The sequence below is a fragment of the Melospiza georgiana genome, chromosome 1, assembly GCF_028018845.1.
Source record: "Melospiza georgiana isolate bMelGeo1 chromosome 1, bMelGeo1.pri, whole genome shotgun sequence".
Classification (NCBI taxonomy): Eukaryota; Metazoa; Chordata; class Aves; order Passeriformes; family Passerellidae; genus Melospiza; species Melospiza georgiana.
The window spans coordinates 22,223,702-22,238,919 of record NC_080430.1 but is presented as its reverse complement, the minus strand read 5'-3'; the positions used below and the strand labels follow the sequence as shown (position 1 = coordinate 22,238,919).

At 37.7% G+C, this 15,218-nt stretch overlaps 1 protein-coding gene across 1 annotated transcript; it reads right to left on the bottom strand.

The window, feature by feature from the left end:
• Nucleotides 1-270: 270 nt before the first annotated feature.
• On the bottom strand, nt 271-14,249 carry DBF4 (DBF4 zinc finger). The gene is made up of 12 exons (XM_058026799.1): nt 14,085-14,249; nt 12,818-12,996; nt 11,205-11,399; nt 10,047-10,097; nt 9,436-9,505; nt 9,230-9,306; nt 7,749-7,779; nt 7,430-7,472; nt 5,649-5,777; nt 3,080-3,194; nt 2,646-2,773; nt 271-1,504 (listed from the first exon to the last, which is right to left on the bottom strand). The coding sequence occupies exons 1-12, from the start codon at nt 14,128-14,130 to the stop codon at nt 439-441; spliced, it is 2,130 nt and encodes a 709-aa protein (XP_057882782.1). The 5' UTR covers nt 14,131-14,249; the 3' UTR covers nt 271-438.
• Nucleotides 14,250-15,218: the final 969 nt, after the last annotated feature.

Here is a 15,218-nt window from a genome sequence, read left to right as displayed (position 1 = left end):
GAAGAAACAGAAAAGGGAAGCAACCAAATGCCAGCAAAACATCAGCAATCCGTGAGTAACGGCCTACTTGCAGTGGAACATCCAGTTATTTTTAATGTGGTTACTTGGAATGTATCATTGTTTTTATAGAGTTTAGGAAAGCACTCTATCTAAATGCAGCAGCATCATGCTTTACCTAGAAATTCATTTAATCCAAATGTGGGGTCAGAGGCTTTTACCAGACACAATAAAGCAGTACCTTTAAAAAAAAAAAAACCAAAACACATGACCAAAGCCAAACACAGTTTTATTTTTCTTATTTACATATACAGAAGCTTTTACATTAAAAAACTTGAAAACCAAATAATCTGTACATATAATACAGCAATTTAAGTCTTCATGAATAGAATCTTAAGTTTTCAAGTCAATTTAAAAATCATTATATTAAATAAAACAGTATTAAAATCCAAAAAATGGGGATGAGGATGAAGAGGAAAATAATGACCACAAAACATTTGCATTCTGCCCTTCACATGTATCATTTATGCTCATTGAACATTTGTTCTCAGTGTAACTTGAAAAACCTCCAAATTCTGAGTTTCTTTCACTTGTCTGAAATAACTCCAATAGAGTCTGCAGTGATGAGCTACAAGTGCTTCTCTTCTCTTCAGGAACAGACAGTCCATCTGAATTCTTTACTCGTAACTCCACTTTCTGTTTTTGAGTTTCTCTTTTATTCTTCCTCAAATTAAGCTTCACTTTTCTGTGCAGCTTTCCAGACGGTGAACTGTGGGCAGTGCTGGCAGCTGATGCATTAAGTTCTTTGTTCACAGCAGGATCAGATACCTCAGCCTCCAGAACGACATTGTGCTGCATTTGTTGATGATTATCACATACATCGTGATGTTTCTTGACAAATGTAGGATTGGCATCTGCTTTTTTCAAACACTTTGCTGGTAGAACTACTGAATTATTTAATTTTCGTTTTTGCTGCAGTAAGTTTTTGTCTTTTTCACTAAAATCTGTAACTTGGGTATGAGAACTGTAAGTGTCCATTCCTTCTTGAAAACACTGTACCTTCTTTTTACTTTCATCTGGTTCCAGTATTTCCTTGCTGAACAGCTCAGAAGCCTGAGACAAGTTCTCTGTGTACACTTTGTCAGTTTTCTGAAGGGGTGGTTGTATGGAATTTGGTGATACAACAGTCTCTGGTAACTTCACAGCACAGGAGCAATCAGTCTTATTATTTTCATTATTAATTCTGAATTTACTTTTTAGTTCTGAAGGTTGTGATGGGTGAGAATAAAGAACTGAACAGACAGATGCAGAAACAGGGGCAGGTATTGGCACAGAATTTGGTTGTACTTCTGCAGTCTGGCAATCCAGTTTGAGAGCCTGCATTGCAGTATCCTTCCAGGAGTAAGTTTTCAAAGCAATGCGTTGCCTTTTCAGTCGCTCTTTCAGCTCATCTGGTCTGGTTATCTTTCCAATAATAGGAGAAAAACATCCTGTGCTACATTTTGTCCTACAATGAAATTGTTTAAAAATATTAGCAAACATAAAAATCCCCATGCAACGTAACTTGATATACAACTGATTCTTTAAAAGCAGCTGAACTGACAAAGGGGCTTTTGTTTTGACTCCTCAAGGAAAGATACATTCAGGGTAGCAACATGCTATTTCTACACAAGCAGAGTGCCTTATAGTTTTGATGTTTTCTTACTGATTTCTACAGCTCATGACGTTCCTTTAAAAACACACAGTGTAGTCTAGTACTTCAGAAAATCTCAATTTACAGTGGCATTAAGAACAAAAGAAGTAAATTAATATAATGCAATTACTATAAATACTTGCAAATGTTCTATGATATTTACACACAAAATTAATATGATTTTCTTGACAGGATTTCAAGCCTAACAACTCTGAGTATTTTGAAACCACAAAAGAAATAAAGGCTTGCTTTCATTAGTCTATCACTTGTTTGATTCTATTTGCATTTCCTTTGATTTCATTAAGAACATATTTATTAAAAAAAAAGCAAGTAATGAAGAAATAAACAAGAAAGTTATTCCTTATCTCCTGACTCACTTCCAAACAATCAGAGCAACCTTGAACAGTGTTACTGCTTCACATAAAAAGACCCTGGTGCCTACAGCCCAAGACACCAAACAAGCCTTTCTCGCCCTTTTAAGCTCTTGAGCACAAAGAAGGGAACTTTGCTTTCTCTGTCCTCCACAGGCAGCACAAAAGCAGAGAGGTTTAGAGTACAGGTAGGAAGTTTTTCCACAGGTAAGGAGACCAGATTGAACTAATATGCTGTCCTTAGACAAAGCATTCAGAACAAGATGTCCAGACATTGCTGTCTTTGTTAGCAATATTTCAGTACAGTAGATTTTGTGTTACAGGAGCTGAACATAAGTAGAACAACTTCTGGCAACTTTCAGTCTCAACTTTCTCTAACGTTATCTGCACTTTTAATTTTTTTCCTAAGTTTTGCTTTACAGAACTGATTTGCCACAAACAACATCACAGAAAATTTCCATAATTTATTTCAGCCTTGAAAATATGAATTTATCCTGTTCTATTCAGATCAAGAATTTCAAAACTATCATTATGTTCAGTGTTCTGACTCACAGAGTCTTTAGAATTTACAATATGTAACTCACCTTTTTATTTTTCCTGTCTCATCATCTTTGTATGCAACAAACTCATAAGCCAACTTTGAGATGATATCATCAACAACTTTATACTGTGTGCTTTGTGCAAAATTTCGGTGCCGCTCACTTTCAAGATGCTGCAATAAAGAAAAAACATGAAATAAATCTAACATTACAGATATCAATAAACAAATCCACAGCACAACAAGGAGCAAGTAAATACCATTTTACTACCAGCATCTCTAAGACATTAATTACTAGTGCCTACAGCTGTCAGAGATAGGTTTTAATTCTTAATTGCTGCTTCTAACATAGGAAAAAATACTAATTTGCTGATTATTCAGAAAAATATTTTAAAATTAAAAAATTACAGAGAAACCTCTGGTGATACCACATTGAAGAGATAAGATGGTATCAAAGCATATACTTGGCATTTCACATACTGTTTGCAGATCTTCATATTTCTTCCCACAACATTCACAATATCCTCTCCTTTTTTTGTCCTTCTGAGGAAATTGAGCAGGCATTCCACAATCCTTGTCACTGTTTACTTTGTTTCTGTTAAGAGAATATTAATGAGTCTTAAACACGGAACTAAGTGCTCAACTTGCCCCTCACAGTAGGTTCATTTTTACCCTCTTAAAAAAACCACTCCCAAAACAAACCTTTATTTTCCCTTAAACTATTTACATTATTTTAGTCAACGCTTAAAAAAACCTGAAGAGTTATAGTTAGATTTAAAATCAAACAAACAAAACCCAGAAACATTTACTGCAAGAAGACAGGCAGACCCAGTGGAATTGTATGTAAGCATAGAACATCCAGGTTAGTATAGACATACTACTACCATTCACTCAGAATAAATAATACAAAATTGCTAAACAAACAAAAGTCAAAAGGACATTTAGAAGTCTCTGTGCACAGCTGATAATACACAAAATAGAAACAGCAAAAAAAAAAAAATATTTTAACACCTACGGTTGGTTGTACATAATTAGAATATGCTGACCAAATGCCATTTTGTCCTGTTTTTCTAGGTAAAGGCTAAGTGAGAATGCAAAAAAACGAACCTAAAGTTCTGCCTGGACATTAAAATATGAAGAGATTTTCAACAGCTGCTCCAGGATCTTCAGAATCCCCATCTGGGAAGAGCTACTGCTTGCTGCAATCGACTATTGAACCACCTACAGTTGACATGCCAGCAGTAAAGCAAAGTCATCAAACTCTACTTCCCTTGACTTTGAAGGAATAGTTCCATCTCCCTGTTTAGCCAAAAATCACAGACAGATTTTACCGAGTATCTGCATAGATGTAAGCTCAGGACTACATCTAAAAATCTGTTGTGAAAAATCTCTAGCTTACAAAGCACAGCAAATATTGTTAACATCCTGCCCCAGCAGTTCTTGGGTTCCCCAGGCCAGGGAACTCTGAAGTGTGCTTTAACTGTTAACTGTTACACCAGCCTTCACACCTTCCCTCTGGAAACAGTAAAACTCAGAGAGAACCAGGCAAGCAGGACTGAAGTAATAGAATGCATCATCTGAAGACTGAATAAGTCTGCAGGTCTTGCCCAATGCAGAAGCAAGCAGAACTAACAACTTTGCTTCAACAAGTTTTTCTTCCAGGTAAAGACAAAACAAGTGAACATTCCCCCTGCCCCCAAAACTGACATTGTTTCATACTCAGCAGGTGAATGTGACCATTCTCCCACCTAAACATCTCTTTGGTATGTGCCTACGTGAAGTATTAATTAGGAATATTTATTCAAATATAAATCCTGATTTTTTAAATATATCATGTTCCTTAATCCATCCAAACAGAAACTGCCTTTGTGGTTTTTTTATGCTTTAAAAAGAATGGGCTTTTCCAACATCCTCTGAAGAGACACAATCAGAAATTGCCTTATTAATACAGCAGTAACCCCTGCAATATATGGTTTTTTCTCTTTTCATACTGCTATCTTCTTTGCAATTTAAAAAAAAAAAAAAAAGGAAAAAAAGCATCACAGCAATATCAGCTGAAACCTCCAGCACTGTGTTATGGTCAAGACTGGACAGAACTGCAGAGAAGCCACTTCATAAAGAAAACAGGTATCACAGCTCAGTAAGTCTCCAGCCACAAGGACAGAAAAGCAGCAACTTACTAAATACAGAAAGTTCCACATACAGCAAAGCTACCCTCCACATAAATATAGTTCATCTCCCACATTAATCAATTTTAGAAGTCAATGAAAAAAGCAGGTATTAAAAAAATTTAAAACCCCACTGATTCACAAAAACCAGTTAATTACGACTCTTAAACAGTTTCAAATCATAAAATTGATTTGCTGAAGTTCTAATTGCATCTGTAGTGCTCAAATCAGGCCTGAATGCCAAAATGTATTACATAAACACTTGCTGTAAAGCCAGCTGCAATTCCACTGGGAAGCTGGCATCCACTTTTCATCTTTGAAGAGCTGAAGCTGTATTAGCAGTCTATCTAATTTCTATGAATTATCAACAATATATCAATATAACAATATATTGAATTATCAAGAGTCTTTATAAACAATGGGTAGGCACTGTGATTGAATAGCCCTGCTTTAAAAAGTTCAACTGCTTATTTCAGCACTATATGGACAAACACAAAAGAAGTCTTAAGAAAACCCACTTCCTGTGAAATATTTACTGAACAGCATCCAAGATGAGGACAAAGAAGAAACCAGTGGGAGAAAGGAAAGAAATCTCTTATGCTGACCCACAGTGAAAGGAGAAGGCCACATTTTTGGATGTATGCATCTGTGTGCCCAAAAAAAGGACTAAAGACAGGATAAAGAGGGCACAGATAGAAAGACACCAACAGTGCAGTAGATACATTGATGAGACATGGTTAATAGTCTAATAGTATTACATAGCACAGAAAATTAGAAGTTGAGAAATTATTTTAGAACACAAATTTTTTTAGTCATGGAATAATTCAGAGAACAAATCTCTCCTCTACCCACACCTCAATAAAATAAAATTTTCAACAAACCTTTCCTTAGACTGAGTTTGCTTTTGACCAGGATACTTCTTATCCACCTCAAATGGACTATATGGCTTTGGAACACAATAGTTCAGAAATGGAAAACTCAGTAACTGCAGATAAAACGGTCGGTACTGGCTGCATTAACACAAAACAAGTGCATGAGAACCATCAAAAATGGAAAAAGGGCTTCACTGCATACATTACTCCAGGTCCAAAATACTGAACAAGTGTTTCTCTTTTACACATGACACATACAGAATGCTAAACAGATACATATCTTAGAATAAGTAATTAATTTCTTCCTTGATACTTTCCTTCAGTTTCCAGAGCTGTCTTACACATTCCTTGGGATATGACTTGTGTGCCTATTAGTTGTTGTGAGTTGGGTAACCAATAAACCCAAGAACAATTTGGACAACACTGCATTTGTGCTCCTGAGAAGTAGCGACAGTAGTTCCCAACATCCAATGCTTTTAAAATTTATTTTAGCATTTTCTTAAAAAAAAATTCAATTCACCATTCAGAATATTAAAATAGACCTTTTACAGAAAAACAATATTCCTGTACACCACTCTGTACATTCAGAGACAGCAGAACTAGCAACCACACCAGTGCTCTGAACAGATCAAAGACTTCCAAAATGGGACATGTCAAAAATTCACATACTGAATAATCAGTTGACTGAAATGCTGATGGCAGAGTTCAGTATGATTTTTGTCCCCACATTACTATTATAAGCTACCCAGGCAAAACTACAAGAGCAGGTCTGGAAAACATAATACACCGATGAAGCATCACCTTCTGCTTCTGAACTGTTACTTATGTTGCACCAATATTAAAAAACATTATGTTACATAAATATTTAGAAGTGTTTCAAGTGTTTTCACTACATTATGAAATTCACATATATTTGTATATGAATTTCTTATCCGTACAATTCTGTTGGTCCAGTTCTCCCCACTATCCCCACGTCCCTCATACCTATTGCCAACCTACAGTGTATAACCAGGTTTAGATGATTTTTTTTTAAAACAGGAAAGTGTCAGAGAAATCAGGTCAAAGAATTTAGTGCTTACAAACAACACCATAACTCAGAAGTTACTTAGGAATTTAAAAGTGCAAATTATGCTGTGCAGAACCAAACTTTTTTTACAATTCATTGTTCTCTCAACTTCTGGCTAACTGGCATTTTCTTACACAACAAAGACTGATTACAGGACCAGAAAGATGTAAAACTTTTCAAGGCTGAAAGTATCAGACCTCTTATGAGTGGATATTGAAATCAGATTAATAACCTTTAATTTTTCCTTTTAAAAAGAAATGATTGAACAGGAAATTAAACCTAGTTTCAATTTATTATTTTAACTAACATCTTCACTTTCCTTACATCTAAAGAGTCTCAGCAGGAGATGAATGTAAGTGAGCTGGAACTACAGGAGTGGAATTCAGTATGCAAAGTTTTGGATCTAAGGAAAGATGTAAAGGTTCATGATTCCCTTTCATTCCTTGGTAGGATGTAACCCAAAGAATCCATTCTCATCATCTACAAACTGGAGTTACGCGTTAACTTGCCGCTTCCTTCACCTTACTGCAAATATTCCCTACTACACTTCTACTTGCTCAATTTCATTTGGCAGCTAAAGGCATTTGTATGTCATTTTCAGTACTCTTGACATCTGAAGTCAGGAAGTTGAAAGGAATTGAGATTTAAGGACACACTTCCTGAAGTAATTCTGTATTACTCAGTTTGAGAACCACATTACTAAATGCATGAAGAGAACACTTACCAACTCCTATCTTCCACCCTGATAAATGGACTTTTCAGTCTACCTGCTCAAAGGGGGAGAAAAGGAAATCAATAGGGAAATACTTTTCATCATGTATCAAGCTGCTCCAGTAGCTTAATAAATAAGCAGACTTTATTTTAGGACTCTTTACGTACAGGTTTTGACAAACTTGATTTCCATGAAGTTTCTCTACATGCTTTTCTTGGACATACAAATTGGAGTACAGCACCACATTTGACCACAGAAGAACTGTAGCACATTTCTGAGCATTCAGAAAATAAATCAAGGCAAAAACCTCTATAATTGCTGCAGTACTTACTTTTTGACTTTGGAGCAGTAACGTGTTTTCCCTATTGAAAAAAGAGAGATGGTGTAAAATCACTGTATTATTCTGCACTGTACTTGAAGATTTAGCTGTAGATAATTTAAGTTATGAGAGTCTCCCTGTGTTATCATGACCTCACACACTCAAGACGAATTTTTAAGGAAACTAAACTCATTAGTACTTTGAAACAAGACAACATGTTTCCCAAAGAAATATTTCTTGCTACACTGAAAAGAAAGTGCTCTCCTTCAAATGCCTCAATTTATTTTTTTCTAAAATCAAGTCAAAACAAAGAAACACAGGTAAATTTATACATTTACTCCCTCCACCTGAAAATACCTTGCCATTGCTGAAAGTTCAGTCTTTAGTACAGGTAACATTTTTACAACACTTTGTAAATCCTAATTAACTGCAAGCTGCAAAATGCCACCAAAACCTGCAGAGCAGCAAGTATTTCCAATAAAAACAATTGTTTTCATTTGAATGGGTTTACATAGGCTGCATCTTTTATTATTTTTAGCAATGAAGACTAAAATGCAGAAGAATAATTTTGTCTTCAGAAAAATGTGAAGTTACATTCAAGTATCAGCTGTTAAATAGAATTGATTCTGGTAAAAGTATAAACTCATTTTATACTATTTGCAAAAAATCCTCACCTGCTATCCATGTACACAGTGATGATTTGGCAGAGGATTTTATGAGGCCTCAAGAACTAGCCAATATTACATTCCAAAACAATATAACACATGCTGGGTAGTTTGGTTCTGTTTATTTATCAGGCTCCGTGGCTAAACCAGACAATTGTGCAAATTACAGAGCAACTGCAGGTGGAGCACACAAGAGCTACAAGCCTTACTGTCTAACTACATCATAGACTAAAACCTGAGAAAAGGGGATTTTCCCTTTCTGCCAACTTCACATACTTGGCAAATTAGCTTCAAGATGCTTTATGCTCGTTCTCTGTGAAGGAAGAGTTGCAGATTCCTTATAGAGACAGCTTCTCCAGGAAACATAACTATGATTTTTCAAAATAGCCCATCAAAATGAAAGAATTTCTAATCACTGTGTCACAGGGAAAATTATACAAGGCAACCTGGCTGCCATCTACAACATACTAAAACAACAATACATTTTATTAATTACTTCTGAGGCCTGCAGAATGGAAATTTCAGACACTTCAGCACTTCTGACTCTCAGATACCCTTTGTAAGAGCACAGCTCTACACACTATAGAATCAATGCTACTAATAAAGTTATTTTTAAACAATGTTGAAATATACAGCATATACTTTGTATTATCCAAGATGGTTTTTAAATCAATTCACAAGACATACTAGTCTATGAAAAACTGGAAATGAGCAATAGCTTCATTAAAATAAAATCCACAAGCTTCACAGTAGGCAGTCCTCAGTACTTTGTGTTTTCTTAGCTAACGAAACAAATGGCATTTTTATAAATGGCAGAGAGGCACTTACCACATCTTTAGAAGAACTGCCTGCTCTTTTGATTAGATAGAGCTCCCTTTTCTTTTGTTCAATGCAATTCTTAACATCTGGCAAAAAGTGGGAGAATTATACTCAGTTGGCTCAATTTTTGCATGTTTGACATAACTTCTAATGTTTTAAATTCAACAAAAGCCATTAAATGAATGTTACACGTTGAAGTCAGCAAAAATATTTACCATCAATATGAAGTATCTTCACTCCCCAACTCAAAGCATTGGATAGTATACTACCAGAGGGGATTAAGTCCTGCAAGCAATAAACTACATTAATAATCTTAAACAATGCATAGTAATTACTTAAAATAATTACAATATATTATATGAAAGCTGTGATTAAAATGAAGGTGCTTTGCTTCTAGCCAAAAGAATACCACTCTCCTAGACTCCTCTTCTGTCTTTCTCTGTATTACAGCACCTCACCATCAAAAGAATACATTTAACCTTCAGAAAACCAAAACTGTTCTTTATGGTCACATTTTACAGCAAGATCCGAAGACTGTGAATATATACATTAACTTCATGAGCACCTCTCAAATGTTAGTTACATTAGCAATCCTAACAAATGTTTTTTAACTACTTTTCCTAAAACTCCACAGATTTTCAATTCTTCAGAAGTAGCCCGAAAACAGACCTGACACTTCACTTAGGACAATCCCTCAACTTCTGCCTGAGTATTCCATGACTGAATTCTCTCTAGAACCACTAAGGCCACTTATGCAACTGCTTGTTTTCTAGAAAAACAAACCACCAAAGTTCTGAAGCACAAGTTTGCTGATTATTTGGCTTACCTGTTCTTTGATTGCCTTTTCAACCAAGGACTTTCCTCTGCTCATACGTACCTACATTAAAACAGAAACACATTTGTAGTGAGGAGAGCTAATTCACATTGCTCTTAACAAATACACATTAGCTACAAGGGTCTCCTTTTGCTCACTCTACTGCCAATTTTTCAATAATGTGTATCTTTCTCACAGGATTATGGTTGATACAGTGAAAAGGAAAAAACCCAAAACCAAGAAGACCCCAACAAGTAATCATTTTCAGCCAAAGAAGGCCACTGCAATGTTAGTGCTGGAACAAAGCACATGGTGGGAATAAGCAGCCAGTGACACACTAAAAGATGAGGTTTCATCAGCTGGGCTTGTGAAAATTATATTCATGAATATAATCACAGCCTCTGTCTTATCCTGTGCTTTTCAATCACGACTGCATTTCCTTTTTCCACTTTTTGCTGTTCATTCATAATGAGCTGCCTTTACCTACCCAGGCTGTTTGCAAAATAAGGTGACCTCTCCCATGCAACACAAAGACCAGCCTGCAGCCTGGTCATGTTTCTACACAAGAACCATATATATAGTACAGTTAATGATTTTCAACTGTATTTTGAAAGGACACAAGACTTGCCCATGTAAGAAACTTCACATAAACCTGCATAAATTCAGATACTAACTGTTGCAATTAATGTGATTCCCTAAGAAAGAGGTAAGAAAAACTTAATATTCATAATGCTCAATTTTATTCCTACTACTATCCGAGAGCATTTCTGCAGATATCAGCATTAACAACATCAAATCAGCCAAATTTTAACAGGCTGTGCTGCTAAAGAGACAGGAATCACTGGATGTCATCACGTGCCTGATCCAGCTGTCAAACACAACATCAGTGTTGTAAGTCAGACATAGTAAATTAGAACATATTTGAGTATACTCTTCTTATTTGCAAAAATTAATCCTTTTTAAAACAAGTTCCAACCAATTTGCTGCATTATTTTGAGTTAGTTAAGTTTAACAAGTTAGCCTGAATAAATTTAAAAGAATGTTTCAAAGAAAAATCCCTATTCACCCAAGGAATTGCTGCCACCTTTAGGAAACAAAATCAGAGAACAACTGTAGGAGCATATCCCATGGATTGCACCTGATTTGCAGTATTATTACTAAGAAACTTACTGTATCTGCTATCTTGAATGAACTGCCATCATGTCGATCTTTTCGGCTGCTAGGATGAGGTGAACCATTTCCTCCATTAGGTGCAGATTCTGGACTAGGAACAGGAGAAATCTGGCCAAGAGTTGGTGCAAATTTTGCCTCCTTTTTATTAGTCACCAGATAGTTGATATCTTTACTAAGAAAACTCTCCACTCTCTAAATATAAAGATATAAAACAAGTAATTTTTTCAGGACAATAGATCGGTAACTCAATTTTACATTGACTATTTTAAAGGAAAGTGATAAAACTTCTAAAACAATTAAGTTCAAAAACACTGAGTTAACAAGAAAATATTTTCTACATATCTGGATAACAATGATAATTAAGTTATACTAGCATCTTACCAGTCACAAATTCTAATTTGTAATTTAAATTTCTTAATTTTGTAATAACTATTAAAAGAGCTTTGCTTTGTTCTGATTATTACAATTTTATACTACCTACCTGTAATACTTTACAATTACAAGAATGCAAACACTGCATTAAGGAGTAACATATTAAAGGAAAACAACTCTCTAATTTTATGTAAAAGAAATTACACAGAAGTGTTCAACAAAACTTGAAGACAGGTGTTTGCAAATGGGATTTACAGTCTTCAAGAAGCCATAAATTTACGGAGTTTAGGACCAGCAGTAAAACTAACATTTCAGGATAGCTATCATGTTTCACACCTACAGTGTCCATAACGTTTCTCAAAAAGGTAAAGTTTCAAGTAGATTCATATTCTCATACTCAGCAATATAAAAATGTCATCATTCTGAGTTTACTTCTCCACTTTGCTCCTTCAGTCTCTTTCACTACCACCTACAGTGTGACCAACAGCCAAGTGCCTTGCTATTTCATGTCAGATTGTACACTTTGAGGTATTTTCCTCTTTTCCAGTCATCACTGTGGAAAGCACAAATCACACAGCTTGAAACTGTGCATTTAAATTCTGCTCTATGGATCTTTTACAGAAACAGGATATACAGAGAGAGGCACTTCTAAGTGCCCTCCACACAAGTATTCTGTACTTGCTTGTATCAAAGAGCTCCCTCCATACAGAAAGGAAAATTAAGAAAAAATTATTAAGGTGCTTATAAAATTTATTGTTTAAGAGTATTTAAAAACAGTCACTAAGATACCCTGTGCAAAACATTGTTAGTGAAGCTGCTGACTTACAGAAAACAGATACAAAAATCTTCCTTTAGTCTCTTTCAGGTTCAGCTGAACACTGTGAGTTGTAACATGTAAACATGTCAATACAGTCAGAAGCAGCAGAAGAAAAATCACCTTGAACAATGAAACCTTATGAATTTGGATAAAATCTTAAGCCAGGTGAAAACCTGAAAACAAAACTGCCTAATAAGAACTTTTGTTCCAATCAGGAAAGCAGCTCCTCTTGAAAACCCACAGAATAGTTTGTTGATAAGCTCCTTATTCGGATTAAAGTTTAAGACAAAGATAGAAAAATAACACACCATCTCAGGTAACTACAAGTAACATTAAAATGCAGTTACAAAGAACACAAAAAAAGCATTCCACATGTGCACATTTCCTTCTAGGTTCATATAAGTCTCTATTATTAACTTACCCCTCCCAGCTCTTTGAGGTCCTTTCCTAACTTTTCAGAGATCACATTTGATGGGATATCGAGGTAAAACACTTTCCCAGTGAGCGGCTTAAATTTGAGTTTCTCCGGTTTTGCCGTGTCTTTCTTCACATTCTTCAGAGAAGATCTTATCTTTTCTGGTTTTGCTTGAATTGCATCCTCTGGGGAAAGAAAAAAAAAAAACCAAACAGGCAATTTAAACAGAACTGGACTTTGGTTTTATTTCTGAAAGGGAAAATTCCTGAATTATGGAAATGGATGGAGCAAGCTTCCATAGAAAGGCTTGGGATGGAAGGGACCTTAGAGATCATCTAATTTCAACCTTCCTGCCATAAAGGGGCACCTTTCACTAGACCACGTTGCACAAAGCACAATTACACATATTGGTTTTACACTGGTTTTTCTTCCTCCCTTGCCTAATCCTAGTTGTTTCTCTTTTGGAGAAGCTCAAGACAATGAGAGCTGCCACAGGAAGTGAGCAGGCCTCTTCTGGAGACAAAAAGGCAACATGCAAAACAGTCCCTCCGATAGGGATGGATTCCTTCCCTCCCTGAAGGAGTCCCAGGTAGGAAAGGGAGCAGAACCACTACTCGTGCTGCAAAATCCTCTAGGGCTTATGAGCACAGTAAATAACAGATGAACAGCACTCAATTTGTAGGATCTGGAAGACAGAAAAATCTAGAAAAATAAGAAAATTAGGAGATTGATGCAACTGATCCAGAATCTAAACAGAATAGATGATAAGCAAATGTGCAAGGAAAATTCTGTAATGATCACCGACTAAATACAGTGTCACCACACACACACCAGGACAGTTTCAAAATTAACACTCTAAACACTGGAATTAATATTGGAGCACGCAGATTAAACCCCTCAGGGATAATCAAAAGTTTGGAAAAGTTTGCATTAACAGGACTGCAACAGCAACGAAGAGTCTCTCCCGCAAAGGGGGTGCGCTTTCACACCCTGGGCCTAAGGAGCCCTCCACACAGACACCAGAGGAGCCCGCGGGGAGCAGCTGGCCCAGCGGCGGCCCGGCCATGTCCCACACACCAGGGGCACGCTCGTACGAGTAACTCCCGTCATACACGAGGGCCTTCCAGCCGCCCCCGCTCCAGCGCCAGCCCGGGGCCCAAGCCCGGCACGCAGCGGCGGCGCCTCACAGCCCCAGCCGGGATGGCGGCACCGCCTGAGAAAGGCCCGAACGGCGGCAGCTCCCCCGCGCTGCCCACAGCCCCCCGCCGCTTACGGGGACGCGCTCCTTTGTCGGCGGGCTCGGCAGCGCTCGGCTTCATCTTCCCGCGGAGTCACATCGTGCTCTGCTCCGCCGGCAGCCCCGATCCGCACAGCCACTCCGCGCCGCCTTCCCGCCTCCGCCGCAGCGGCTGCTACGCCCTCACCAACTGCCCGCGCGGGCCGGCCCCTCCCGCCGAGGGGCGGGCGGAAGGCCGGGCAAGGAGGGGAAGGAGGGAAGGAGGGAAGGAGGGAAGGAGGGAAGGAGGTTGTGGGGCCGGAGGTGGGCTGCTTTGGCTCTGGAGGAGTTGTGGGAGTGGCAGCGTTCTTCTCTCCCCGCTGCAGCCCGGACTGTCCTTGAGTTGTGGAGACCTTTGCCCCCGGCTGGCGCCGCCGGTAAACGGGTATGTACGCAATTCTGGGCAGCGGTCCCCTTCCGAGTTAAAGATACGCGAAAAATAAACAATATCCCCACCCACCGTTGCAGCTGTTAGCACCTGAGAGGCCAGAGTTGGTTTGTGCAACTTAATCTTTTTTTATCTAACTTTAAGCGTAGTGAAAATAACAAAACATTCTTGTGAAGTCAATGAAGAGCTTAGATCGGTGTTTCTAACAAAGTTAAGGCTGCACTTAAAGCACAGTGGTGCACTTTTAAAGACACACATCTATTTGGAGACTTTATTTTCTGAAGTGTTTTTATTATCTTCTTTTATTATCTTCTCCTGTCCTGGCTAGTTGCACATATTGTGACTGCATTCCTAAATTGCTGTGGCCGTGCCTATGCAGCCGTAGAGCAGGATTCGTTCAAGGAATTAACATTTGATGGTGTCATCCTTAGTAGCTAGTCCTCGCCTATTACACCAGGAGCATGCCAGGGCACAGTCATCACTAGCAGGCTGTGGCAGCCAGGAGACCTTTGGGGGTTCTCTCAGGAGAGATAGGAGCAAGAGAAGGGCTGGGTCGTTTATTCCGCAGTGCTTCAGTTTATGGGCTAGAGGCTGGGAGTTTATCTTTGTAAGGATTATTGGCATTAAGGACCATTTGTAAATACTTTGTTGCAGTTAAAGGCAATAAAATGAAATGTTAAGCATTTCATGTGGTTTGCAAGAACATGTAAATGTTGTAATTCATTTAGGAAGGATTTTGAAGA

Excerpts from the sequence above, each read along its gene's own strand:
- DBF4 (XM_058026799.1), bottom strand. The coding sequence starts at position 14,130 with ATGAAGCCGAGCGCTGCCGAGCCCGCCGACAAAGGAGCGCGTCCCC. Across the intron at positions 12,997-14,084 it reads CGACAAAGGAGCGCGTCCCC|AGGATGCAATTCAAGCAAAA; the intron begins GTAAGCGGCGGG and ends TTCTTTCCCCAG. Across the intron at positions 2,774-3,079 it reads AATATGAAGATCTGCAAACA|CATCTTGAAAGTGAGCGGCA; the intron begins GTATGTGAAATG and ends TCTTTATTGCAG.